We start from the raw sequence: 25,808 nt of genomic DNA, 5'->3' as shown, positions 1-25,808 counted from the left end.
GACAGAGGGCAACGAATCCAGACTTTATTGTCAGGGAGAGGGGAAAGGGAAACACGTGGGTGGGGGGCCAGGGTTGCTACATTATCAAGCAGAAAGAGTTGAAGGCCAGTGGGGGACTGTCCCCCTCCCGGGTTGGTTAGGAAGGGCTGACAATATGGAAATCCCAGGGTGGGGGGGAGGTCATGCCCCCGCCCGAGTTGTACTATGGTGTCAGGTGGGAAGGGACAGCCATGAGGTCTAGGAGCTGGGATGGGGGAGGCTAGACTTCTAATTCTGCAGAAAGGGGGAGGGATGGGGCGAGGCTTCTATTGCTTTTTGCTCACAGTTTTGCGGAAGGCGAGGCGGGGGTGGGCTTGGACTGGACACCCGTTGCCCCCCTCGGTACCCCTTGGGCGATGGGTGCTGGTGAAAAGAATGGAATCCGAACTGGGGAGGAAGAAGGTGAGGGGAAGGGTCTATACCGGCATCTACTTGGTCCCACCCAAGTGCCAGAGATGCCTCCAAGTGCTGCCCTCTGCGATAGGCCCAGCTAGACCTGGGGCAGGAGCATGGTGCGGGGCGGGCACAGTGAGGTTGCAGGCGGTAAAACCAAAGTGCTATGAGGGATCCCGCCTGTTCCCCTCCCCCTGTAGAGGATGGGGGTGTTCACGGAAGCGCTTCAATTTTGGGGTAGGGGGCCAGAGTCCCAGAGTCCGCTTATTGCCAAGAAAATCCATTTCTGTCCCCCCGGACCCCGACCATGGCTTGTGAACCCCGTTTTGTGCTAGGTTTGGGGGTAAGGGCTGGATGGACATGGCTTTTGGGAGGGGGGTGTCTCTAAGGGGGCTCGGGGTGAGACGGCCCCCCTTTTCTAGGGGAGAGGAAAGGACAGGGGGCGGGGTTCCCTGAGATCTGGGGTGTTCCCCCCCTTCTGAAGCCCCCCTCCCCCACTACCCCTCCCCTTTCCTGGAACCCCGTACCTGGGGTGGGGGGGAGAAGGAGAGAGATCATTCAGGGAGTGCCGGGAGGAGGGGCGGGCTGGGAGCCCGGAGGCCTGGGTCCCGGCTGAAGGTGGGGGCATTGAACGGGAGGGGATTAAGGGTTCAGGTCAGTAGGGGGAGAACAGGATGGGCCCGTGCGCCGTTCGGATGGGCCCAGGGGCAGGGTGGAGCAGGGGGTGGGTGATGGGCGGTCCTTGGAGAAGAGGTGCTGCTGGAGCTGGGCGCAGGGACAGCGGGGAGCCTGCTGCCGCTGCCATTACCGCAGCCACCGCCAGGGGGCTGGGGAGCAGGCCGCCAGCCAGCGACTTGGGCAGCTCCTTGGAGAAAGTCAACGTGCTCTACAGAGGTGGGAGGAGGAGGCGGGAAGAGAGGAAGAAAAGTCATTCTTCGGCCCAGCAAACTCCACCTCTCCCCAGGTGCCCGAGTCCCTTTCTCCTCCCTGCACCGCTTCCCCCGTTGCCGAATTTTCCATCCCCCAGGGCCTTACCGCCAGCTCTGCGGTACCCCTAGGCTTCTTGTGACGGCTCAGTAGTGGGTTGGGCTTCCCAGCCACGCCATCTCGGTGCCGCCGGCTGGAAATGTGCTGCAGGGGTAAGTAGGTAGGGGGCTGTGAGCCCCCAGGAGAGGAGCAAAGGCCAGGAGGCAGGGCCATAAGACCGGTAATCACAGCCCAAGTACCTGGCCCTGCCCCTTCTGTGAAGCTAAGGGATGACCCTGTAGAAGAGCCCTCACTCAAACTCCCTGTTCTCCCTTCCCTCTTAGCTGGTGGAACTCCCCAGAATTCCTGAGAAGGGCCTTGGACCCACCTGTTTCAGTTGGACCTCCGAATTGACCTTGACATTGCAGATCTCACAGTGGAAGGTTCGGTCCTGGGCAGGGGCCTCTGATTCCCCAGGAGTGGTAGGCCCCAGCCTAGGGTAAGCTTTGATGGGACCCAGCCCACTTCGGGCCTCCAGAATTGTCTTGTGCTTAGTACCTGAAACCCAGAAGGGTAAAGAGTGGAGGAAAATTCTCCAGGCCTACTAGGCCTCAAATACTCACATTCCTAATTATAATATGGGAGGCATCAAGTGTGTGGGGTTTCCAAGCCCCTTGGGATCCTCCTACCCAAGCACAGGGTGGGTCAGGGGAGAGTCATAGGTTAAATAAGTAAGGTGGGGAGGAGGACTGAGGAAGTAGGGACTAAGGAATGGTGGAGATAATTAGGGAGGGAGATAAGCTGGTAGGTCTTAGAGGGTATAGGGAGGGGTATTAGAAGCCAGGAGAATTAGGATGTAGGGAATAGAAGTTGGGGTCAGGGCAGGGGAGTCCATACCTTTGTTATGTGCCTCCAGCTGGGACAGGGAGTTCACTGCCACCTTGCACAGAGCACAGTAGAGCAGCCGCTTGGCTTTTTCCTCCTCTTCCTTGCTACCCCCAGGCAGGGAAACTGAGGCTGGAGTCCCTGCTTCACCCTTGGTTGCACCCTGACCAGTCTCTGGAACGCTGGGAGGGGATGGGGAGCCAGGCTGTTTCTCTGGGGATCCTGGGGCTGGACCCAGTCCGTTCTCCATGGAAACTGTTGTTGGGGGAGAGACATAGGGATCACCCCAAGTGGCTTTTGGAGAAGATTCTTTATGTGGAGGAGACCCACCCCCATTTCCTAGAGGGCAAGAGCCCAGGAGTCCCCACCCTGTGACAACATGCATGCTCTCATGCCCTGGGCCAGAGCCAGATGTGGTCCAGCTGTAGCGGGCTGGGTGTGAGCCTGCAATGCCTGGCTCTCTCCATATAGTGAGGGGTAGGGGAGGGGCGGGGGTCCAGCCCCACTGCTGACCTCTTCAGGATGAAGCTGTTAGCCAGCCTTGCCAGGGGATGAGGCATGGAACAAGGATTCACCCCTCAATGGCCTACCAGCCAGCCTGGGCTTCCCACGTGGCCAGCCCCCTTCCCAGAGTCCTGCCCAGTTCCCAGAGAGGCATATGCCAAAGAACTCTAGGAAGGCACAGAGACAGGATGAGCAAGGAGTGGTTGGGAGAGACAGACACAGACATAGCAAAAGGAAAACAGAAACAGCAGAACCGGAGAGGACAGAGACAGGGATGTGGGCTGCTCTATAATTCATGGCTCGATTAAAGATGCACAGGCCCTAGGCCTCAGCACTGAGTTCTGGCCTCTGTACAGGGGAAACTCTAGCGGCTCCCATTCTTACTCCAGCAGCCGATCCAGTTTCCGATCCAGTTTCCGGGTCATGAGGAGGCTGGCCTGGCCATGGGGGTAGGGAGTTGGTGGGAGGGGACCTCCTGACCCCTGCAGGGGTCCATATGCTTATCCATAGTGTGGTATTTCCCTTTATTTCACTTACTCATTTCTGACACTCATCTCCATCTCAATCCAGACAGCACACTCACATCTCAGTCTGGATAGGACTAATGGCTTACAAAAGCAGGGCAGGTATCGTTATCTCCTTAGACTCTAAGGAGCAGTGGTTCTCAACCTTCCTAATGCCACGACCCTTTAATACAGTTCCTCATGTTATATGTGGGCGTATCTGCATGTGTGCGGACCCGCCTGGAGACGGACAGAGGTGGACAGAGGTGGACAGAGGAGCGGCGTCTCGGTTCCTAAGACCATCGGAAATATGTGTTTTCTGATGGTCTTAGGCGACCCCTGTGAAAGGGTGGTTCGACCCCCAAAGGGGTGGTGACCCACAGGTTGAGAACTGCTGCCGTAGAGAGATACAACAGGAAAAAAATGAGGTAATATGCATAAAGCACCTAGAACAGTGCTATTGAAGAAATGTTATCTACCACCACTATCATCCCCCTTTTACTGAGATGTTATCAAATTTACCCAAGATGATTAGGTTAAGAAGCAGCCAGAGGACAGTTAGAACTCAGCTCATCTGCCCACCCTATCTGTGCATCTGAGGGATAGTATGTGTGCATGTAGCTTACTTGCGCTGAGACGGGGGTGGGGGGATGGGGGCTGGTTTCTAAGCTGGTGGTACAGATGCTTGGTTCTCATTTTGCTTAGGATTGGGCAGGAAGGGCAGGCAAGGATAAGGAGGAAATGGGCTGCTGGGTCTCTCTGGGTTGGCCATGACTGACATCTGATGTGGTAGCCCCAGGATAGGGGTGGCTCGTATCTTCCAGTCATGATATTCCTTCTTTCCAGTTTCTTGGCTGGGAATATAGTTGAAGATGGCCACTAGCCATTTGGGAGAAAAGACATCAAAGATCTTAACGTTTCACTCCCCTATTTCCCAGGAAAGAAAACTCTGGCCCAGAAGGGTAAAAAAAAAAATCTACCCAAGATTATCCAAAAAGTGGGTTTCCTGGACTTTCAGTCTTACCTAAGGGGAGGCCCCATTAGGCAGGCCCTCAGTTATCCTGACTCCCTCCCCTGTCCCTCTTCCCAAAGATGAAGGGGCCTCTCCCTGGATTTGATGTTTTCTTTTTTCTTGAGGAAGTTTGCCAGGTGGCCTCACCCTAGCCCCTCTCTGAGTCATTGGCAGTGGAGAGGACAGACAGTGGAACTCTGTTGAGAGGACCTGGGGTTGGGGGGTGGGGTGACAGGATGGAACTTTTGCATCACTATACTTGGCTCCAGGACTCACCTTGGGTGGGGTAGGGGTGAGGTGGGGGCTGAGAAAGAGAGAGATTAAAGCAGAGGAGAGTTCTGGGAAGTGGGCAAAGGACAGAGGAGACAAGATCAGTTGGAGAATGTAGGGGCATCAGACATACCTGGGCCAGGGGCTATACCATCCCCATTTGGGGGGCTGCTGCCTGGGGGAGCTGTGTCTCCAGATTCCCGGATGCCAGTCTCCCTGCCTCGGGTCTTGGCAGCCTCAATGCCTTTGACTCTTCGGGCGTGGCGATTACCCTTGTAGTGTGCCTCAGCCTGGCTCTGTAGGGATGGAGAAAGAAAATGGAAACTGAGATTACCTTTCATCTGACAATTTTCCCCACAGAGCTCTTTCAAGTCCTGGGGTGGTCCCAGCAAGATGCAGTAAATCTCTGCCTACACCAGTGAGATGTAAAGCCCCATGCCAGGAGCCCTACTTATTCCTGGGACTCCAACTGGCTTCTCAAGTTTGAGTCTCTGGGAACCTGGATCCCTACCTAGCCCAGGCTCCACCTACTACCACACCCAGGGCCTGGTTGCTGATTCAGGCTTCCCACTTAGTCTTGAGGTGAGAGAGGAGGACTCCATACCTACAGAATCCTAAATTAGCCCTGGCCGGTTTGGCTCATCGGTTGGAGCATCAGCCTACGGACCAGAGAGTCTTGGGTTCGGTTCCCGCTGGGGGCACGTTCCCCACCCCCCCCAAAAATCCTAAATTGAAGGACCTAGCAATCAAACCAGTTAGCAACCTCTTAGACCCTGGGCCTGTATCCCCTGGTTCTAGGATCCAGTCTTTGCTGTTTCTACCCTCAGTCTGGGAGTCCCAGAAGCTCTGAGGTCTGGGCTCTACACTATGACTACTGCCCCCTGGGTCTCATTTTCCCTGAAGCCTCTGCAGACACCCTGGAGGACCCTGGCCCCAAGCCCAGCTCTGGAGACAGAGAAAGCAGCAGAGACAGCTGTCAAAACAGAACCACTTGGTTTGGAAGGGATGGGGAGGGCAAAAAGAGGGGAGGGATGCCTGCCTCTGGTCTTCCCCCCTCCACCAATGAGTGGAGCCTGGGTTGGGAGAGAAGATGCTTGGGGTTGAGTTGAAGGGGAGGACTAAAGCTGGGTTGGTCCTGGCTACACCCACCCCCATCATGTGTACCCCCTGCTAAGAACACACAATTCTGGAGCTACAAGGTCATCAGACAGGAATAGAGTAGAAATAAAAGGCATGGATAGACAGAAAAAGAATGACAGCGCAGGGGTGGGGGTTGTGTGTGCAGAGCCTGGCAGCATGGTGTGTATTTGTGTGCACTGGGTAGACAAACAGAACATGCTTTATTTTCCCATACTCAGCAGAATGAGGCTCTGCTCTTAGAATCCGGACCTCACAAAGTCCTCTCTAGACCCACACAGAAGTCCCAAGGGAGCCTTGGAGAGAGTAAATCTGGGAGGCCGGACACCTAAGTTCTGAGTTCTTGTTGGCTCCTCCCCATGGAAAAGTCCCAAGGGAGGGAATGGGGAGTCAGACTTTGAATGTTATTTGGAGGGAGAGGGTGGAGAGGAGGAAGCCAGGAGGTTAAAGGGAAGTGGATGGGCCAGGGGAAGAGTTCAGCAGAGGCCAAGGAGGACACAGGCTCTGCAGGGGAGCCAATAACCTAACTCAGTTCTGCGCCCAAGGACCAGTGGGCCAGAGGCTACATTCCCACCCAGACAATGATGGCCACCTGCATTCCAAGAAGTTCTGAGCCAGCTATACACAGGGCTTAGCCTTAGCAGACTGGTCTACTTCATGTTGAAATATAGTCATCTCTTGGACTTCTCAAGTGACTTCTGTCATTTCATGCCCAGCTACAGTACCCCATTCCCTGCTCTTCCCCTGATATCCCCGTAATTCCTACCCCTTACCCGGAGCTCCCAGTCTATGTCCTCCCCCAATATCTCCTGGCTGCCCCTGCTCCACCCATTGGGTGGGTGGGTGGCTGGGTTTCTTACCTGAGAATTGAAGCGGATCTGACAGACATTACAGGAAATGATGGGCCGCTTGGTCTTGAGCAAGGGTCCCCCAAAAGTGTGGGAAAGCACAGCCTTCTGTACAGGGTCCATCTGTGGAGGCAGGCTGGGGTGAGCCAGGAGCCCCAGCACAAGCTCATGTCCATCATCCCCCCAGTGGCAGCAGCTGGTTGAACCAAAATCCCCAGATCCTCCTCCCTACCCCTCAGGATGCCTGCGGGCTCTGAGTCTCAGTCCTCCCTGATTCCTTCCCAGCCCAATCTTCACAGCACTAGAAGGGAACCGACTGGCCCATTACAAGTAGACAAAAAGTAGAAGTGGTTGGCCTAAGGTCATACCATGAGTTAGTTAATGGAGAGCTTGAACCTGGACTCCTGTCTCAGTTCATCATACCCTGAAAATCCAACTCTGTCACCTTGGCCTATCTCCTACAGCTAGGCTGATCCACTAGAGGCACACTGACAGGAAGTCTCAAAGTACTCCAGATCCTAGGGCCTTCAATTAAGGCTTTTTTGGCCTCCACTCCAGGGCAAGACTGTCTACTAAGTCAAGCTTCTGGTCCCAGGAGCCAGATGTTCCTAGCTTCCCAACTCTGGGTCCCAGGTTACCTTAACATATTCCCTAGACCTTTTTAAGGCAATAGCTTCTAAATGGAGTAAAATAACTCAGGAGAGAGTAGAAGGCTCTAGCAAATAATGGGGAATAAGTGGGGGAACCTAAGAAGCTAGGTGGGTATGAGGCAGCCCAGAGATCTTCTGAACTTTCTCTCCCAGATCACAGGGCTTCTGGGGCAGGGCTGTGGGGCTGGGCGGGATTAGAAACAGTCTCTGCCCCAACCCTGGGTCAGCAGATGTCTTTGCAGTCTCCTGCCAAGAGTTCACATGAGGAGGGGAGAGAATGGGAGTTTCTCTTTGAGGCCTTCTGCTATCAGGGGATGAAGCCAGGGGCCTAGAGGCAAAAACAAAACAAAACAAAAACCCTGCCTCCCTGCACAGTCCTCCTCCCTTCTGGCCCCTAGCAGCCAGGGAGAAGGGAGACTGGAATGTAGCTGAAGCTGAGGAAGGTTGGGTGATCTTCCTGGACTTCTCATAAAAATGGAGTCAAATTAGAGCTGAAACCTTATCTTTCAGGTGGAAGGATCAAGTTAAAAACAGTTGCTGGGGACTGGGGGTGGGTGGTGGGGAGAGTGGTCCTCAGTTCCTCAGCTGAGCCCCTCCTTGTGCCTAGGACTTCATGGTCCAAGTAAGACACCAGTGAGAGATAGGAATGTGAAGCAGAGGGGGAAAGGTGAGTCAAGTCTGGAAAGCACAAACATCCTGTCTTCCCTCTGCTCTCCAGAGTAGTCTCACTGGTTGGTGGGGGTAATGTCAGGGAAGGGGCTTTAGCATCCCTGTGAAACGTGCTGCCCCGTTTGGTAGTGGTAGAGGCAGGAACCATGACCACGTTCAGATAACTAGTCCGACTGACAAGTGTCAACCTCTTGGCCTGTCTGCCATTGGCTGGAAGCAGCCCCTCTCAGTGGCTCACTTTCACCTCCTGAAAGCCCAGGATCTAATCAAGGAATAGCCAAGTGGGAAGAATGGGTGTGCCTGTGTGTGTGTGTGTGTGTGTGTGTGTGTCTAGGCAGGCTGTGATCAATCTGTACATGGGTGGAGTGTGAAAGAGTGCCATGTGCTGTGTGTATATAATTTATGTATCAACATTTCTGTGTCGGAGGTTCTGCTGATGCCATGGATGGCCAGGTTGTGTAATCTTCAGCTGTGTGTTTATCTGTGTGAATGTATGACGTGTTTGGCAGAAAGAAAGACAGACAAAGTTGGAGACACACTTTAATCAGAAAAAGGAGACAGATGATTGCTCTCAGCTGCCAGTCTCCAGGCTTTGGTCCTTCCTACCCAGAGACACCCCCAACTCTGCCTCAGGGTTCTTCTCAGTCCCTGGGCTTCCTCACATGCTGGGTGGGGAATGAAAGTCAGCCCAAACAGAAACCCAATCTGGGCCAGGAAACTTAAGTAGATTAAAATAATAGGGAGAGAGGAGTGGGATGGAGAGGGGAGAGAGGAGGCCCCTGATTCTATCTATGCCCCACCCCATCACTCTAGCTTGCTCCCCTGAGTAGCTGAGGACCCTGTGACCTGAGGATAACTTGTGGGCTGACTATCCCATCATCCATCCCCTGAGAATGGTCCCTGCCTTACTTGAGTCCTTCCTCCAGGGTTAGAGCCTTTTCTCTTGCACAACCCACTCCTCAAGTTTAAGTCTGTAAATACCAACTAGGGGGTGGGGTGGGCAGGGAAGAACGCATCAACCCAGTCAGGTGGGTCCTTCCCACCCTCTCCTCCAAGAACTGAGGAGACACCAGGCTGAAGATGAGGGCTCCTGGGCCCAATCCTTGCGCAGGTGGAATGTGAGCCACTGAAGAGCTGCTTCAGGCCAAGGTCAAAAGGCCCTGGTGACCTAGATGAAGGCTCTCTGGGGAAGGGAGAAGGCCAACATCTCCCAGAGCCCATTCCCTCCAGAAGCCCTTCCCTGTGACTTTGGCCTAGGAACTGCCTGGAAAGGTCCACAAAATGGTCCCCCTTCCACCTGCCCTCCAACAGCAGACATGAAGGGGAACTGCTCCCTGAAGCTGGGGAATAATGAATCAGGATGGGCAAGGGGGAGGGAAGGGGGGAAACCAGATCAGGAACACGAGGGGGGGCTATGATTATATTTCCTTCCATTGCCCTTTATCTGATGGTACCTGCTGCCCCTTGTTTGACCACCCTACTTCCCCATCCCCCCAAGTAAAGGCAAAAAGGGAAGGGGGTGGAATCTTAGCGATGGGAAGACCTGAGGGTCAGGACAGATAGAAAAAGGAAAGAGAAGGAGCTAGGGGGTGTCTAAAGAGCAGGTGGAAGCTGGTGGGGGAGGGATGCTGGGAAGGAGAGACTGGGATTGGGTCAGGGTTGGATAAGAGGGATCTGAGGGGCATGGTCATTTCACAGTAGGTGTAGGACCTGACGGGATGTCTGAAGAATTGGGGGACTCCAAGGATCTGAAAAGCTGGGTCTGGGGTATCCAGTATGGTGGCAGCAGTCTGGGGGCGCCAGCTGGGACCCAGAGATTGGTTGGGGCTGCGCCGGTTGTGGGGGATGGGCCGGATAACCCGAGGACCGGGCGAAGGGAGAGGTAGCCAGCCCCGCAGGGGCGGGCGGGGATGGGGTGGGGGTGGGGGGCGCTGCGGCAGCGGAGGGAGCCAGGGAGAGAGGAGGGGACGGGTGGCTTACCCTGCGGGACCCTGGGGGACGCGGCTCCATGGCCCGGGGTGTCGGACCCGGGCGGGGGCCTCGAGCCTGGCCGGCCGGGCAGGCCAGGGAAGCGGCTCTGGTTGCCCGGTGGCTCCGGGCTGTGCGGCCGGGCGGGCCTGGAGAAGGGGAGGCGGTGCTGGTCGGGGACCGCCCCGCCCCGGAGGCGGGGCTGAGGGCGGGCCGAGGGCGGGGCGGGAATAGGGAGTCTAAGAGGGATGAAGAGGGGCTAGGGCGAAAAGAGGAGGGAAAATTCATGTTCAGACACTAGTTTCAGGGAAGACCTAGTCATGGTGTAAGGGGCCACTCGGCCTGGCGATGGGGCATTGACTAGATGACCTCTGCTTTCCTCCACTGGAGACCCTTGCTGAGTCCAGTGTCCCCACCAAGCCTATGGATGACCCTGTTTCTCTAGCTCTGACATTTCTCCTTTCTTTCATCCCTTCCCCCTTAACCATCTCTGCTCTGCTGACAGCTTCTCTTTCGAGTTCCCAGAGGATACTTCCCTTGCTCCCTCTACACATGGGCCCTGTGCCCTTTTACATGCCACTTTCTCTACTAGCGATCGGAAACCGAACCCAGGTAGCCAGGTGACAGACACTGCTCTTTCAGTGACTCCTCTGAACGACTGGAGATGCGGGCAGGCGCCCTGGGCAGAACCCACCTCAGGTTGGGGACTTGGTTCCTAACCTCTTCCTACCTCCTTCCTTCGCCCGCCACCTGCTGGAGAACCAGGTTCCTTAAGAGTTTATGCTTCGTGCACTTGCTGCCCTCTGGCGGTCGAGTGGGGGCAGCATGGGGTGGGGGGAGACAAGGGGCAGGAGGGCACAGCAGCCCACTCCCCTAGACACCTCTTCATTCTCTCTGGACAGGTTCTAGGATTCCCTCTCTCATCTCTGGATCTCTGAATGAAGCAGAGGACTGGGTGTAGATAGAGGCTGTTTTTGGAAGATGTGAGGGATGTCCAAGGGCAGAAGGACACATAATGCAGGGAGGAGTCTAAGGGGGTAGGAACTGCCCAATTAGGAGAGAGATCTGGGGTATTAGTCCAGGGAGAGAAAGAGCCTCTGCCATAAAAAATAATAATACCACCACTACCACCACCACCTAATGTTGATTGAGCCCTTGGAATGTGCCAGCCTCTGTACTGTGAACTCTTAGCATGGATTATCTAATTTCATCTTAACAACCACTATTCTAAGTACTATTGTTATCTTTATTTTATAGATGAGGGAACTGAGGTTAAATAATTTGCTCAAGGTCGTAAACTAGGAAGTGGCTGAACTGGGATTTGAATTTAAACCTGGACAGCCTGACTCCAAAGCCATATTCTTAACTGCTGCACAGTACTGCCAAAGACCTGTCTGCAGCTTTTCTGTAGTCTTCCTTCCCCTGCAGAATTAGACACTATTGATGCAGCCCACCAGTCAACTCTCTTGGCTTCTCTAGAATTCTGCAGGAAATTTGGTTCTATGGTTCTGTCTCCAACCCCTCCAGTGGCTCCTTCACTTCCTTTGCTGTAGCCTCCTCCTGTTCCCACTATGCAATTATGCTTATTTCTCAAGGCTAAATTAAAATAATAGCAATCATATAATAATCATAGCAGCTAACACTAACTGAACATTTACTTTGTGCTGGGCATTATGATTATGTGATACGATTCTCACTCACAACCTTGAAAGCTGGTACTATATTGGTATCTTTTTTTGTTGTTGATGTTAATCCTCACTGGAGGTTATTTTTCCCATTGATTTTTAGAAAGAGTGGAAGGGAGGGAAGGAGAGGGAGAAAGAGAGAGAGAGAAACATCAATGTGAGAGAGCACATCAATTGTTTGGCTCTGCATGGGCCCGACCTGAGCTGGGGATCTAATCTGCAACCCAGGAACGTGCCTTTGACTGACAATTGAACCTGAGACCCTTCGGTGTGTGGGGCCCACAATCTAACCACTGGGCCACACTGGCCAGGGCTCTGCGATGAACCTTGGGGGAGTTAGAAACTCTGGATTATCCATGGGAATCACTAAGTAGCTTTGTGAGATTGGGCAAGTCATTAAACCTCTCTGGGTCATTATTTCCTTATCTATAAAACGGGGAAATGATAGGAGACCTGAGGATAAGCGTAAATCAGGTATTTAGATGGGGAATGGTATTCCCAGCACCTTCTGCTCTGGTTACGTCCAATCGGTTGCCCTTTCTCAAGTGCTCTTTTCTAGACCTTGTTCATGCTATCTGCTTCTGTTTGAAATGTTCTCTAAGGCTCCTTTTAAAATCTTACTACTAATTCTTCAAAGCCCAGATTATATGTCACCTGCTGTAAATTCAATTCCTTTTTCCTCTTCTCTCTTTTTCTCCTGCTTAACTCAGGTTGGTCCAATAGGCACTTTCTTTGACACCTTGTTGAGCTCCCATACAAGCTGAATGCCTCTGACACAGCTCTTCTCACACTATAGGGTAACTGTTAACTTGCTATCTTTCTTACTAAGCTGTGAGTTCCACAAGGGCATGAACTGAGTCTTGTGTCCTTGACACCAGGCACAGTGCCCGGCACATAGTGGGTGCTCAAAATAATTTTTTTTTGTTCATTTGAATCATTGTTAGTCTCTGTTTCACAATATTTATTAATTATTCCTCTGGTTTGCATTGCAGATTACTGCATACATGTCTATATTTCTCCCCTGACTATGAGCTCTTTCAAGATTGGATTATATCATATGCACCCTCATGTCTCCATCATATCTAGCACAGTGCCTTGCTTATAGTAATTACTCAGTTTTCTGAGTAATTAGGATAAAATCACAGCTAAGCCATAGGATTGCTATTAAGATTGAGATAGGAAAAACACTTTGTAAACTTCAAAGTACAATGCAAATGTTGGTTTGGATTCTTTGGAAGAAGTTTGGAGGAAGCAGCTGTGGTATTGAGAGAACTCTATTTGGAGTCACAGGCTATAGGTTCAAATCATACCTTAGGCAATACAGTGTCAACTTAGATAAATTACTACTAAACCCTTCTGAGCCTTAGTTTCTGTCTTTCATATGTTAAACAGGATTAATAATGTCTACCGTTGGGTTGTGGTGAAGATTAAATGAAAGCATGCATAGCCTGGCCATTGTATCTCAGGGGTTGAGCATCGATCCATGCACCAAGAGGTTGCTGGTTCGATTCCTGGTCAGGGTACATGCCCAGGTTGTGGGCCCGATTCTCAGTGGGGGGCATGCAAGAGGTGGACTTTCAATGTTCTCTCTTATCAATGTTTCTTTTTTTTCCAATCCTCACCTGAAGACATTTTTCATTTTTTGTTCAGATAGAGTGGGAAAGAGAGAGAGAGAGAGAAACATTGTCATGAAAGGGACACATCGAGTGGCTGCCTCCCGCATGACCCAACCAGGGCTGGGAACAGACTGCAACCGAGGTATGTGCCCTTAGCGGGAACGAAACCCGGGTCTCTCTGGACCACAGGCCGATGCTCTAACCGCTGAGCCAAACTGACCAGGGCTCTCTCATCAATGTTTCTTTCTTTCTCTCCCTCTCCCTCTCTCTCTAAAATCAATAAAGAAAAAAAAAAGAAAGAAAGAAAGAAAGAAAGAAAGAAAGAAAGAAAGAAAGCATGTATAGAAGCATCTACCATAGTGCCTGGTGTATAGTTGATGCTCAATACATGTTCATAGCTGAATATGGTTTGATGGTGGGATATTTGAATTGAATAAGGTTGACTTCCCTCAAACCTTTAGGTCTAGCTTAGTCTCCAGGCCCCAAATTCTAACTGTTGCACATTTTTGGCTCAATGTTCCACTGGTATACCAGCTTACCATTTCCTAAAGGGAGTTCAGCTGCCTCATGCTGGATCAGCTTCTTCCTCCAACCCTCTGACCCTGTCAAGGTGACTTTTTCCTCCCAATCAGAGTCCTGAACCCTGGAGTCATCCTTTACTCATCCTCTTTCTTCTCCCCAACCCCCAAACACCAGTTGGTCACCATGGTCTGTCAAAATTTCCTTGGAAATATCTTGCCCATCTCCCTCTTCTCTATGCACACTGCCTCTGTCATTAAACACCAGCTAGTCTGGCACCCCAGGCTTGCCTGTAGGCCCACATTGCTGGGACAGCCTCCTAATTGGCCACCTTCCTCCAGCCTCTGCTCCATCCATCCAGCTGTTCCACTCAACTTCCTTAAACACTGCTTTTTATTGACTGATTGATTGATTTGAGAGAGAGAGAAATCGATTTGTTGTTCCACTTATTTATGCATTCATTGGTTGATTCTTGTATGTGCCCTGAGCGGTATTTGAACCCACAACCATGGCATATTGGGACAGCTCTCTAACCAACTGAGCTACCTGGCTAGGGCCTTAAACACTGCTCTTACCAAGTCACTATCCTGTTCAAGACTGAATAATGACTCTCTACTTCATAAAGTACTAAATCTAGACAACTTTAACAGCCCTCTAAGACTCACCCCACTGACCATACCCACCCAGTAGTGGACTTTATGGAACTAAAACTTACAGAGGCATACTTATGCCCCTGCTTATTCCCTCTCTCTGGATATCACTGTCTTTATGGATATCCTATCACCCCTCCCACCTCCCTGTAGTCACTATCTCCAATCTAGGTCTTGATACTTTTCTAGATGGTGGACTAGATGAGATGAATCTTATAAAACACCTAGCACATAGGTGCCATAGCAAGACCTCAGCAAATACTAGCTATTATTGTATTGTTATGAATAATATACCAGATAGTCAATAATACTTATAATTGACTAGAAATAAAGGAGATGGGATTCTAAAAAGAGATAAGGAGCCCTGGCTGATTTAGCTCAGCAGTTAGAGCATTGGCTCTCAGACCAAAGAGTCACGGGTTTGATTCAGGTCAAGGGCATGTGCCTCGGTTGAGGTTCGGTCCCCAGCCCTGGTCAGGTTCTTGCGAGAGGCCACCAATTGATGTGTCTCTTTCACACTGATGTTTCTCTCTCTCTCTCTCCCCCTCCCTCCCACTCTGTCTAAAGATAAATAGAAAAATATCCTCGGGTGAGGATAAATAAATAAATAAATATAAGGAATTAGACGCAAGGGAAAGAGGAAAGAGAGCAAGGGTGGGTCTGCGGGAGAGCTGAGGTCACAGGAGGGTGGGGAGGGCTGGCAGGCTGCTACTCACAGTGCTGTAGTTGCTAAATAGGCCCAGGGTGGGGGCCGGCTCCAGTGGGAAAGGCAGGATTTGCTTGAGGTCCAGTGGGGGCTGCATGATGGGGGTCTGCCGTAGCAAAGGGAGGGGCCCTGCCCGGCTCAGGCTGCCTGAAGGGCAAAGAAAACATGTGAGACAGAAATATTGAAGCCCATCAGTCCCTCTCCCCAGCTGGGGCTGCACACTCAGGAGTATGACCCATGCACACACACTTCCCTTGCTTGCTGGCTCCTGAGCAATGGAGCACTGTGCCCTGTGGGTCTGGGGGAGGGTGCAGAAGAGTCCTTCCCTTCTGGGTGGTTTTCACTTCCCCTTTCTCTAGGCTCCCTCCTCCAAGACCACTAGGCATTAAATAGACCCAGGAAGGGCACAGACCTCTGCAGACTGTCTGCTGGACCAACAGGACTTGGGAACCCTGAGCCCCTGGCTTCTCCCTTCTTTTGGTTTTGCTTTCCCCCAGTGAATCCCCAAAGCTGGGTTTCACCCCTGGAGAACAGTCAGGTGGGAGATTCATCCCATTGCCCAGAGGGGAACATTGGGGCCTAGATTTGGAGGAGGGCTACTGAATCTTTCAGGCTCCCCAAAGAGTTATGATTTTGTCCCAATCATAATTCTTAATTAACTGTCAACACCTCTGGGGGTGGGTAGTAGGTGAGTGGCATTTGCTCTGGGAGGCAGTCTGCCTGGGACCCTTTCTCAGGGCCAGTGTCCCCGGTTTTCCTGTCTTCCCCCATAAGCTCCTCTGTCTAACCCGGAGTGTTCAGCTCCAGCTCCAGCTCCGCAAGAGGAACTACGACCTGGCCTCTGGGAGGGGAATGCCTTGGTCTAACCCAAAGGGGAAATGAAAGTCCAGGCCAGCCACTCCACTACCCCCTCCCCACTCAAACCTTCTTTTCCTCCCTCCAGAGCCATGGGAGGAGCCCCGCCCCGCTCCACAGGGGTGGCCCAAAGGCTCTCAGGACTCCTCTGGGCTTCTGCTGGCCCAGCTCCCTTCTTCAACCTCCCTGTCCACCAGTTGGGAAACTTGGGCTGCCCTTCACTGCTCCAGTGAAGCCCCTGTCAGCAACAGGGTTTCCCAGGAACAAAGGCAAACCCAGGAGGCTGCAAGCTTAGCCCCGTCTTCCCTTGACCTTTTGGGGCACAGGGTCCCCCAGATCCTTTCTTGCTCCCTTCACAGAGATTGCCTCTTTTCATACCTTCAGTTTCTGGTGCCTGCTGCCCCCAGGCAGTGGCCTGCCCCTGGCCCCCCAGGGGCCTGGGCCTGACAGCGTCCCCTTCACTTGGTTCTGCCCCCTGCCCTCTCCCTGCCAGCACCCCCCCCAGTCCAGTCAGTAGAATCAGCCAATCAGAGTCCTGCAAAAGTGGGGCAGAGGGGAGGGCGGGGGAGCAGGGATTAGGGGAATCGGAGGCAGGCAAGAGGGAGGGGGTGGGGAGGGCTCAGGCACAGCTGGGGGCAGGGAGCTGGTCCAGAAAGGTCTGGAGGGGTCTGTCTCTTCCACCAACTGCTAGGATTGGGTAGCCATGGTGCCTGAGGCAGAGAGAGTAGCTTGGACTCCAGGCGTCTAAAGGTTGAAGGAAAGGGCAGGATGCTTGGCTTTGGCCCTTGGGCATCTGGGGGTCTATATACCCTGTGTCCATTTCCTCTTTTTCTGTACAAGCAGGGTCCATTCTCACGGAATTGGGAAGGAGTAGGGGAAGAGGTGCGAGAGAGAGACAGACAAGAGTGAGTGACAGGGAATGGAAAAGACTGACAGAAGCAGGAATAAGTGACTGAGAAAGGGGACATAGAGAGAAAAGGATAGAGAACAATGGCGAGATGGAAGAGAGTGAAATGAGAAAAACAGGGACACTTCTGAAAAGCTGGACACAGAGCTAGAGACTAGGGTAGAAAGACCAAAGAACAGAAAACAGAGAGAGCAAGACAGGGAGAGATAGACAGGGACAGCCAGACTAATGGGGTCATTCAACCATTTCCCCTCCCTGGTCTGTCCCCTCATAGCTTCTCTTCTCTACACCCCACACCCTCCTGCCTGGCACACAAGACCAGGGCAGCCTTAACGAGCCCCCGGGTGGCATCAGGAATGGTGAGAGAAACCTGAGCACTCCCAGAGTCCCAGGCACCCAGCAGCTTCACTTAGCAGCTGGTTTGGGGCAGGCACTTGCCCCTCCCCAGAGCACCAGAGACACAGCAGCTCAGCTCCTTGACCCTTTCCCGGGTTGAGTATTATCGCATTCAGTCTCTGAGGTAGTGACGATTCTATGGGGGTAGCCGATACCCCCATATGTTCCATCTGACATATGAAAAAAAATTGATGATCAGAGAAGTAAAAAACTTGACTGATGTCACACAGCTTATAAGTATCAGAGCTGGGATTTAAACCAAGGTCTGTTGCACTCTGCAAATTCTTCCTCTGCTACATAACCCCAAAGGACTTCAGTCTAACTCGGAAGGAAAGATCTTGTTTCCATCCAGGCTTCCATCTTGTTCAAGGAGAGAAAGGGGAGAGCAAGTTCCATGCACTTCCTGGGATTGGAGGAAAACAGGTAGCAGCCACTCAGTTTCCTACAGCCAGCAACTCGTCTTTTCCACTGACATGAGCCCTGGGAGTAGGGGGATAAGGAAGGAAAGGGGGAGTGGGGGGAAGGGGTGAAATGAGGATAGAGTGAAGGAAGAAAGTGAGGTGGGCAGAGGGGCAGACGGCAGGCAGCTTATAGGATGAATGGGCAGAAGCAGGGCTCTTGGTTTCAGGTAGTCCAAGATTCAGTCCTCTCCTCCACCCTTTTTCTGAGAACAATAATGTTTTCCACTTTTTTTTTTTTGTTCAGGTAGAGCGGGAGGGAGAGAGAGGAACAGAGAGAGAGAGAGAAACATCAATGTGAAAGGGACACATCGAGTGGTCGCCACCCACACAACCAACCAGGGCCGGGGACAAACTGCAACCGAGGTGCATGCCCTTAGTGGGAACCGAACCCGGGTCTCTCCAGACCGCAGGCCGATGCTCTAACTGCTGAGCCAAACCGGCCAGGGCTGTTTTCCATTTTTTAAAATTTATTTTTTATCCTCACCCGAGGACATTTTTTATTTTACATTTATCTTCAGATAGAGCGAGAGGAAGAGAGAGAGAAACATCGATGTGAGAGAGACACATCGAGTGGCTGCCACCCACACAACCCCAACTGGGGCCGGGGACTATTTTCCACTTTTTGAGGAATATAGTTGCCACTATATACCAAGCACTTTACATACATGTCTCCTTGCGGATGGAACCGCTGTTCACTAGTTGGTTGACTATCTATTTCTCAGACTCTTTTGTACTCATTTCTCCTTTGTCAAAGGAGAACAGTACCTGCCTCATGGAGTTGTTGAGAGGACTGAACAAATTCATGTAAAGTGTTGGCATGCCATAAGGGAGCTCAATACATAAATGTTTGCTAAATAAATTAATCCTTATCTTATAGATGATGACAATCAGCTCAGAGAGGAGGAGTTACTTGACTAAGGTCACACAGCTAGTGAGGGGTTTGAATCTGTGTGTCTGGCTCTAGACACAGGGCTTTCAAGTACTATATATTTCTGGGTAGACTAGCGATGGGAGGGGGGAAAGGCAGGAGTGAGAGTAAAGACTAGGGAAGCAGGAAATGAGGTAGGAAATTCAGGGCTTCTGTTATTTGACTAGGTGAGAGCTTCAGGCAGGTTTGGAGGAGTGTGTGGAGAGCAAACTGGAGTGTGTGTGTGACACACGTCAGGCAGGGCAGGGAGGAACTGGGGCCTGGCTGGGACAGGCCACTCCAGAGGGTAGCTCATTAGAGTAATTACCTCCAGCAGATAGAGCCCCACCCAGCTCTGTGGGGAACTGCCAAATACTTTATTAAAGATGGTTCTCAGTGAACTTTAGAGGGGAGAACTCTCAGACCCTTGGATGGATATCCATCCGGGCATTTCTGTGCCCTACCTTGCCCTAGACATTTTGACTGCTCAGGTTTTCCTTCCAGCACCAAGCCACAGCTGACTCCTTCTATCTCACTGAGATCTTTTCTTCCTCTCTTCCCCAGAAATTCTGGCCTGGTCAGAGTCCCAACCCCTTGGTTATGTTAGGTTGGGTCTGTGGCTTTAAGCACTTGTGGTAAAGAATTAAAGTGTCTGCCATGAGCTGGCCCAGTGAGTGGCTGAGTATGGGTAGGAATAGGAACCAGGAAAGGTGTTAGGGTAATGCTGTGGGTTGGTATTGGTCTGGAGAATGGGCCAGGATTAGACAGATTAGACAGAGGTATCAGGAGGGATGGGAGGGGGGAAAGGGTTGCACGTTGTATTAGGGTCCAAGGTGGTAGAAAGCAGAGGAATTAGCCCTGGCCAGTTTGGCTCAGCGGTTAGAGCGTCGGCCTGCGGTCCCGAGAGTCCCCGGTTCGGTTCCCGCTAAGGGCACGTACCTCGGTTGCAGTTTGTCCCCGGCCCTGGTTGGTCGTGCAGGTGGCAACCACTCGGCGTGTCCCTTTCATGTCGATGTTTCTCTCTCTCTCTCTTTCTCTCCCTTCCACTCTATCTGAACAATAAAATGGAAAAATGTCCTCAGGTGAGGGGAAAAAAAAAAAAAAAAAGGCAGAGGAATTAGACTCTGGGCCATGGGAGAAATTGGATTAAGGTCTGAACTGGGATCTCTTCTCTAATTCATCTCTTTTTCACTTCAGGTCTTTTGGTCTCTTCCTCCTCCCCAGAAATGCCTAATATTGGAGATTGAGGGGAGAACCCTGAAACTCTGGGTCTTGCCTTCTTGAGCTAGTCCCATGTAAATGTTCTCTTCTGCCTCAATTTTCCTCATTTTGGCAAGAGGCAGGCTGAGGGCTGGGAAGGCTTTGAAGCTGAAGATGAAAGCAACAAGGGGATGATTATGAACAACTCAAAACATCATCCCTAATAACCCTGGGGTAGATGTGGGCGGAGGCAGGGCCAAAGGGAGAAGGTGGCCAGGAAGGAAAAAGAGAAAGAAAACCTTGGGACATCTTCCCAAACTGACAAGAAAGGGCCTCTTTCAATGGCTTCCCTTTTACCACACTAGGGGCCCAGCTGGAAAGGACAGTAAGAAGGGACCTGAAACAGGGAACCTGAGCCCCAAATCACCACCTTAAACCTGGACCACAGTCTAGATCTTGAGCAGGCAGGCTGGGCCTTTCCTGCCGGGCAGGGCCACCATGCACACAGACTCAGTAGACCTCAGCATTCAGAACCTGAGAACCTTAGTATGGGCCCTGAGGGGGGGGGGGCCCTGAGCCCAAGCTGGCAGTTTCTTCCCTCTCCCCTTCTTTCCTCAAAGAAGGCTAAGATGTATGGGCCTGGGACACCAGGTTTCCCATCCTTCTGTGGGCTGGGCACAGGAGAGAGTTAATTACAGTGTCCTCCAGGGAGATGTGGTGGGGGTCCAGCTGGATCTAGGCATTCTTCCTGTGGGTGGGATCTTGGCTGGGTTTGAGCAGGTCTCTGAGGTCCTCTTTAGGGCCTATGGACCAGGGAAGTATGGCTCACATTGGCCTGTTCTGGACAAACATGTACTGCTTCTGGGCCTCATGCCTAGGGTGGGGCCAGTGCCCAGGGTGGGGCCAGGATACGGGGATTGCACAGGTCTGAGGAATGTGGAGCCTGTGTTCTGGGGACCTGAGTCCAAATTGTGGTGGTGAGGATCACTCTAGGGTAGTCTTCATAGATGGGTGAGAGTTTCTTCCCTGCTAGAGATACTCTTGGAAGGAGGCAGGCAACCATTAGTGACACCTTGGTTTCCTCATTCATTTAATAATGGAGAGCCAGGTGGAGACAGTCAGACATAAAGTAGTGAGAGAGTGACAAGATTCAGAAGGGAGTGAGACAGAGATTGAGGAAGATGTGAAGAAGGGAATAAAGACAGTGGGAAGTCAACAGGGGTCAAAAGAGAGAAGAAAAGCAAAAGAGCCAAGGACACAAACAGCAGGGGGCTGAGGCAGGAGCCAAGCAAACTCTGGGGCACCAGCATGGAGCCAGGTGTCCCCAGTGGACCATGGGCAGGGAGACCACAGGTGTCTGGGCCTGGTTGGCAGGGCTCCCACCATAAACAGGGCCCAGGAACTGACCTAGCCAGGGCAGAGGGCAGAGGTCAGAGGTCAGAGGATAGAGCAGGCCTGCAGACTATTTGGAGGCAGAGGGGCATGGAGCCCAGGTGATGAGGAGTCCAGCACACAGCTTATCTGTCCCTCTCCTCCCCCACTCCGGGGTTCCCTTCCGATGTAGGTCATGAGGATGGGGTGGCTGTGACTGAAGGGCTGTCAGAGCCCCGCGGGAGTTCCCTTCCCCCATCCTTACTGTCTCCGTTGCCCCTTCCTCTCCTGGTTCTTCCCCTACCCCCCCCCCCCCAACCAGGCAGTGATGGGGTGGGGTAGGGGTAGAAGGAAGAAGAAGGAAGCCGGGAAGGAAGGGCCCAGGCAGCCTGAGCAGGGAGAGAGAGGGGCAGGTTCTGGCGTGTTGGGGCAGGATGGCTGCGGAGACAGGATCTGAACCGCAGGGGCCCTGGGATGGACAGTTTCCCACCTCTTCTTCTCCCCAGCCCCCTAATCTCCAGCCTTCAGGTTCCCACCTCCCACCACACACACCTCGAAGCTATCCCCGTCCTCCCCCTACTTCCTCCTTTCCCTCTTATCCTGGGCCCAGAAGGATGTCGGAGTGCCAGAGCTAAGGGTGGGGGGAGATGGGTCAGAACCTTTCCTTCAACTCCACCAGGCCAAGACCTGCCCCCTCCCCCAGCCTCTCGTAGACGGTCATATAATATTCATGAGTCTCATGAATACGCAATATTATCATTATGGGGAGGGGGTCTCACTTAGCTCTGTCTGCTCCTTTAGCACTCCCTAGATTATAGGGAGAAACGGCAACGTGGGGAAGAGGGGAAGAGGGGACCCCAGATGTGGAGCACGATGAAGGGGGAGGGGGAACCGGTCGCTGACGGGCGGCCGCAGTCACCGCGGTGCCGGGAGGTTGGGGGCGGGGGGGGGGGCGGTGACCTACTGAGAGGGACCAAGGAGCCTGGAGCTTGGAGCTGTAGAGCCCACTCACCGAGGATCATGCTGGGGACCCAGACGCCCGGGGTTCCGCGTCGCTCTGTCCCGGGGGCCGTTCTGGCCGGGCTGGGGGTACGAGGGGAGGAGTCAGGGGAGGAGCAGAGGCCGGTCAAGGCGGAGCGGGGGCGGAGCCCGCAGCAGGTGAAGACGGGAGGAGGGGGGACCCGGGCACCCGGGGCTTCGTGAGGGGGCGTTCTGGCGGCTTCTCTCTCCCTCCCGCTTTCTTTTCTATTTGCTGCCCCTGGGTCTCCTGGATTTACGGTGTCACTACAGCCAGGGCTGGGGAACGAGACATCTAGAAGATGGTGTGTGGTGATGGAGGAAGCTGGAAACGAAGATGCCTGGGTTCTTGGGAAGGGCTGAGTCTGAGGGCGGGAAGTGTGGTCATGGACTGATATGGGGTGGAGGATGTCTAAGTACTCTGGGGAGAGATGGGCCCTGGGTTGGGGGGGGTTGCCTTGATCTCCAAAATGATGGGCTGGGCGTTAGTGGGGGTGGTGTACAGAACATGGTTGAGGTCCTAGTTTGTTTCTCTCACTTTAGAGCAGGATACCTGGGGGCTGGGTCTCAGGTGAAATGTGGGGTTGAAGATAGTTGCTAGGCTGATCTATGGCTGGGGTACAAATGCCTAAGTCCTTAGGGAAGGTCTGAGTGAAGAGATTGTAATCAATGGATCCAAAAAGGTGAAAATAGAAGCTTGCAACTGAGGGCAACCAGAACTGAGGCTCAACTTTGTAGGGATGATAAGAATTGTGGTGGGGGTAGGAGTATCTATCCAGGGCCTGAACCCAGAGCACTCCCCACTAAGGTGAACTTGGATTGAAGAGGACCCGTGGGAGGCGTTTGGTGAGGTGGAGGGCAGGAAGGAGGATAGGACAGAATGTATGTCCGGGGGAGGCGCAGTACAGGACACTGGATGTATTCTAAGGACCAACAAAGGGACTTGGCTGAAGGCAGGCAATGGGGATGCCAGCATAAGGGAGTCTGTGAGTCTGTGAGGTGTCTGGGGAGGATGCAGCTGCTGTGGCCTGGACCTGTCTGTACCTGCCCCAAGAGGGAGGGTGGCAGGCCTTCCCATAATGCCAAGCAGCCAGCATCAGACCAACCCGAGAGGGAAAGGAGGTGTGACTAGGAACCAGAACACAGGATTTAGGGAGGGTGGTGGCAGGAAGGAATAAGTCAGCGGAAAGGTGGCAGGACTGGAATCTTGGAATACCAGGAAAAGAAGGGGAATGGGGACTAGCATTCCTGGGTTCAGCAGGGAAGTTGAGACTAGATGGCTAATGAAAATACAGAAAGTTCAAATTCCTGTTTCTGAGCCTCCACAGTCTCTTGCCCTCACTCCTCTGAACTGGTTGGTTTGAAGATCTGTTTCTGCACCTGCCAAGATGCTCCAGCTCAAAGGCAAGAGAATGGTGGGGTTACCAATGCCTTGGTCTTGCTCTGATCCTGAGGCCAGAGATCTTAGGGTACTGTGGCCTTGCTATTCAAGTCTGACCTTGGGGAGAATGTGGGGGTCCCTGAGCCCATCAGAGAAGGTCTCCTTGCTCCAGATCTGATCTACCACCATGCCATCCAACCCTAACATCACAGTCTGCTTCTCCCCAGACCTTGTTATCCACCCCTAACACATACACTCTTCCTTGTCTCTTCCCATTCTTTCTCCTCCTTGGTGGACTCCTAGAACCAAGTGTGGCTGATTGGTGACAGAGACCCCTTTGCCTTCAGCTTGTCCACCTTCTCATACTGCTCTGGGGACTCTTGAGTTAGGGAGGTCTCAGCAGGGGTTGCTTAGCTTACTAAGGGCAAGCAGCTGGTAAAGGGCGGGGTGACCTTGTAGGCAGCTGGGGGGGGGGGTAGTGTGTGTGGGGAATTTATTATTGATGAGCCCTGCACCCCAGGCTACTAATGAGCCCAGGCCGGCTGCTCTAATTGATGTCAAGAAACTTGAGACCCCCAGATCAGCTTCCCGCCTGCCAGCTGCCTCTCCTGAGCCCTTCCCCCTCCCTGCACCCTCAGCTGCTCTGTTCCCTTCCCAGGGCCCCCTTTCCATCTTTACCAACAGACAAGGAAAGGGCCCAGGACTCCTAGCCCCCCCCCCCTTATGTCCTTCTGATCACTCAAGTCTCAAAGGTGGGAGGCACACAGAGCTGGAGGGGCTGGGTGATTGGGAAGGGGAAGCAGACCAGAGCCTGAGAATTACAGTTCAGGGACAGAGAGGCTGGTGCTAGATTACATCTGCAGCGTTTCTGAAGCTGAGGAATTGCTTCCTTATACTGTAAAGGACCTTGTCACTGTGAGACTCAAAGTTACAGGCACGACACAGACACACCCATGACTCCAGCCCAATACTCAAAAGTCCATTCCCCCTCATTTCCTCCTCACAATGGTGTAAGGAGTCTCAGATCTAGCCCATAAAGTTTGGCTGATGCCAATCCCACCCTTCCCTCAAGAAGAGGAGTAGGGATTTCTTTTCTTGAGAATTCCCAGTGCCTTGTTATATGCCACAGCTGCTATCCTTGGAAATACTGGGCGGCTCTTTACCTCATCAGGTCTCTTCTTCCTTGTTAGTCCCTCTTCATTTATGGGTTCTGGGAAGGAGTTTCTTTCAGAGGTACAGAATTATCAAGAAGTCACAGATTGGAGTGTGTAGCAGCCTTGATCTCCAGGAGAGATTATGAGGTGATGCAGGCATTGTCCGGCAGGAGCCTCAGTTAATAAGAATAGTCCTGGCCCTGTCTGGGTAGCTCAGTTGGTTAGAGCATTGTCCTGGCACACCAAGGTTGTGGGTTTGATCTCTGGTCAGGGCACATTCAAGAAGCAACCAATGAATGCATAAATAAGTGGAACAACAAATCAATGTTTCTCTCTCTCCCTTCCTCTCTCTCTCTCTCTCTCTAAAATAATAACAAAAAAGGAGTAGTCCTGATGATGGGGGAAGAGAGTGAGATGGACCTTACACCCTCCCTTCCTCAAATTTCTGTAAACTTGTAGCTTTGCTGCCCTCTGGTGGCTGAATTCTGGTCTAGCATGACATGGACATCTTTGCCTCCAACAATCCCATTAGAATTTTAGCACCCCTCTCATTTCTCTTGCTGCATGTTAGGACAAGCCTTGAAGAGACAGAGGACCCTGAGGAACTCCCTCACTTTCATTTCTCTTCAAAGACCTGAACCGTATGGCATATTGGTTAGGGAGGGCTTTCCCAGGCAGAGAAGGCTAAATTTGACACTGCTCCGGCACTCACCGTGTGAGTTAGGCAAGTTATATAACCTCTCTGGACCTCAAGTTCCTCTTTGTGTAAGTGGGGTTAACTGTACTTACTTCACAGGATTGCTTATAGAAATTAAAGGAGATAATAGATGCTTTATATTTAACATCCTCTCTACCCACCAGCATACCATAAACAATAAAAACAAAAATTGATTTGTTCTGATTTAGTTCTGTGGCTCTTAGTCTCAACGCATTTCATTATTCTGATTTAGGGAAGCCCAGGTGAGTGTTCTGGACCATCTTCTCCCACCTTCAACCTGGACCTACCCTTTTGCATTCTTTCCTAATCCTCAAAGAGAAGGGATTTCTTTTCCTGCTCTCTTGGAGGTATTAAGGACCAGCTCTGGTAAAGCTGAGTGATGGGCAGGAGTCAAGTCTTCCTTTCTCTCTTTCCATAATTT

At 52.4% G+C, this 25,808-nt stretch overlaps 1 protein-coding gene across 2 annotated transcripts; it reads right to left on the bottom strand.

The window, feature by feature from the left end:
• ZNF385A (zinc finger protein 385A) lies at positions 1-22,187 on the bottom strand. Of its 2 annotated transcripts, none has more exons than XM_036251424.1 (8): positions 22,130-22,187; positions 15,031-15,167; positions 6,570-6,680; positions 4,706-4,868; positions 2,296-2,538; positions 1,787-1,956; positions 1,468-1,563; positions 1-1,318 (listed from the first exon to the last, which is right to left on the bottom strand). In XM_036251424.1, the coding sequence occupies exons 1-8, from the start codon at positions 22,137-22,139 to the stop codon at positions 1,088-1,090; spliced, it is 1,161 nt and encodes a 386-aa protein (XP_036107317.1). In that variant the 5' UTR covers positions 22,140-22,187; the 3' UTR covers positions 1-1,087. The 2 variants fall into 2 exon arrangements, with proteins under 2 accessions (XP_036107317.1, XP_036107318.1); XM_036251425.1 differs by lacking the exon at positions 22,130-22,187 and adding an exon at positions 16,254-16,342.
• Between the last annotated feature and the right edge of the window lie 3,621 nt (positions 22,188-25,808).

The sequence above is a fragment of the Molossus molossus genome, unplaced genomic scaffold (assembly GCF_014108415.1).
Source record: "Molossus molossus isolate mMolMol1 unplaced genomic scaffold, mMolMol1.p scaffold_m16_p_10, whole genome shotgun sequence".
Classification (NCBI taxonomy): domain Eukaryota; kingdom Metazoa; phylum Chordata; class Mammalia; order Chiroptera; family Molossidae; genus Molossus; species Molossus molossus.
Note: the sequence above shows the minus strand (reverse complement) of the source record. Positions and strands in the feature narration are given on the sequence as shown.

Excerpts from the sequence above, each read along its gene's own strand:
- ZNF385A (XM_036251424.1), bottom strand. Across the intron at positions 1,957-2,295 it reads GCTGGAGGCACATAACAAAG|GTACTAAGCACAAGACAATT; the intron begins GTATGGACTCCC and ends TCTGGGTTTCAG. Across the intron at positions 1,319-1,467 it reads GGGGTACCGCAGAGCTGGCG|AGCACGTTGACTTTCTCCAA; the intron begins GTAAGGCCCTGG and ends CCACCTCTGTAG.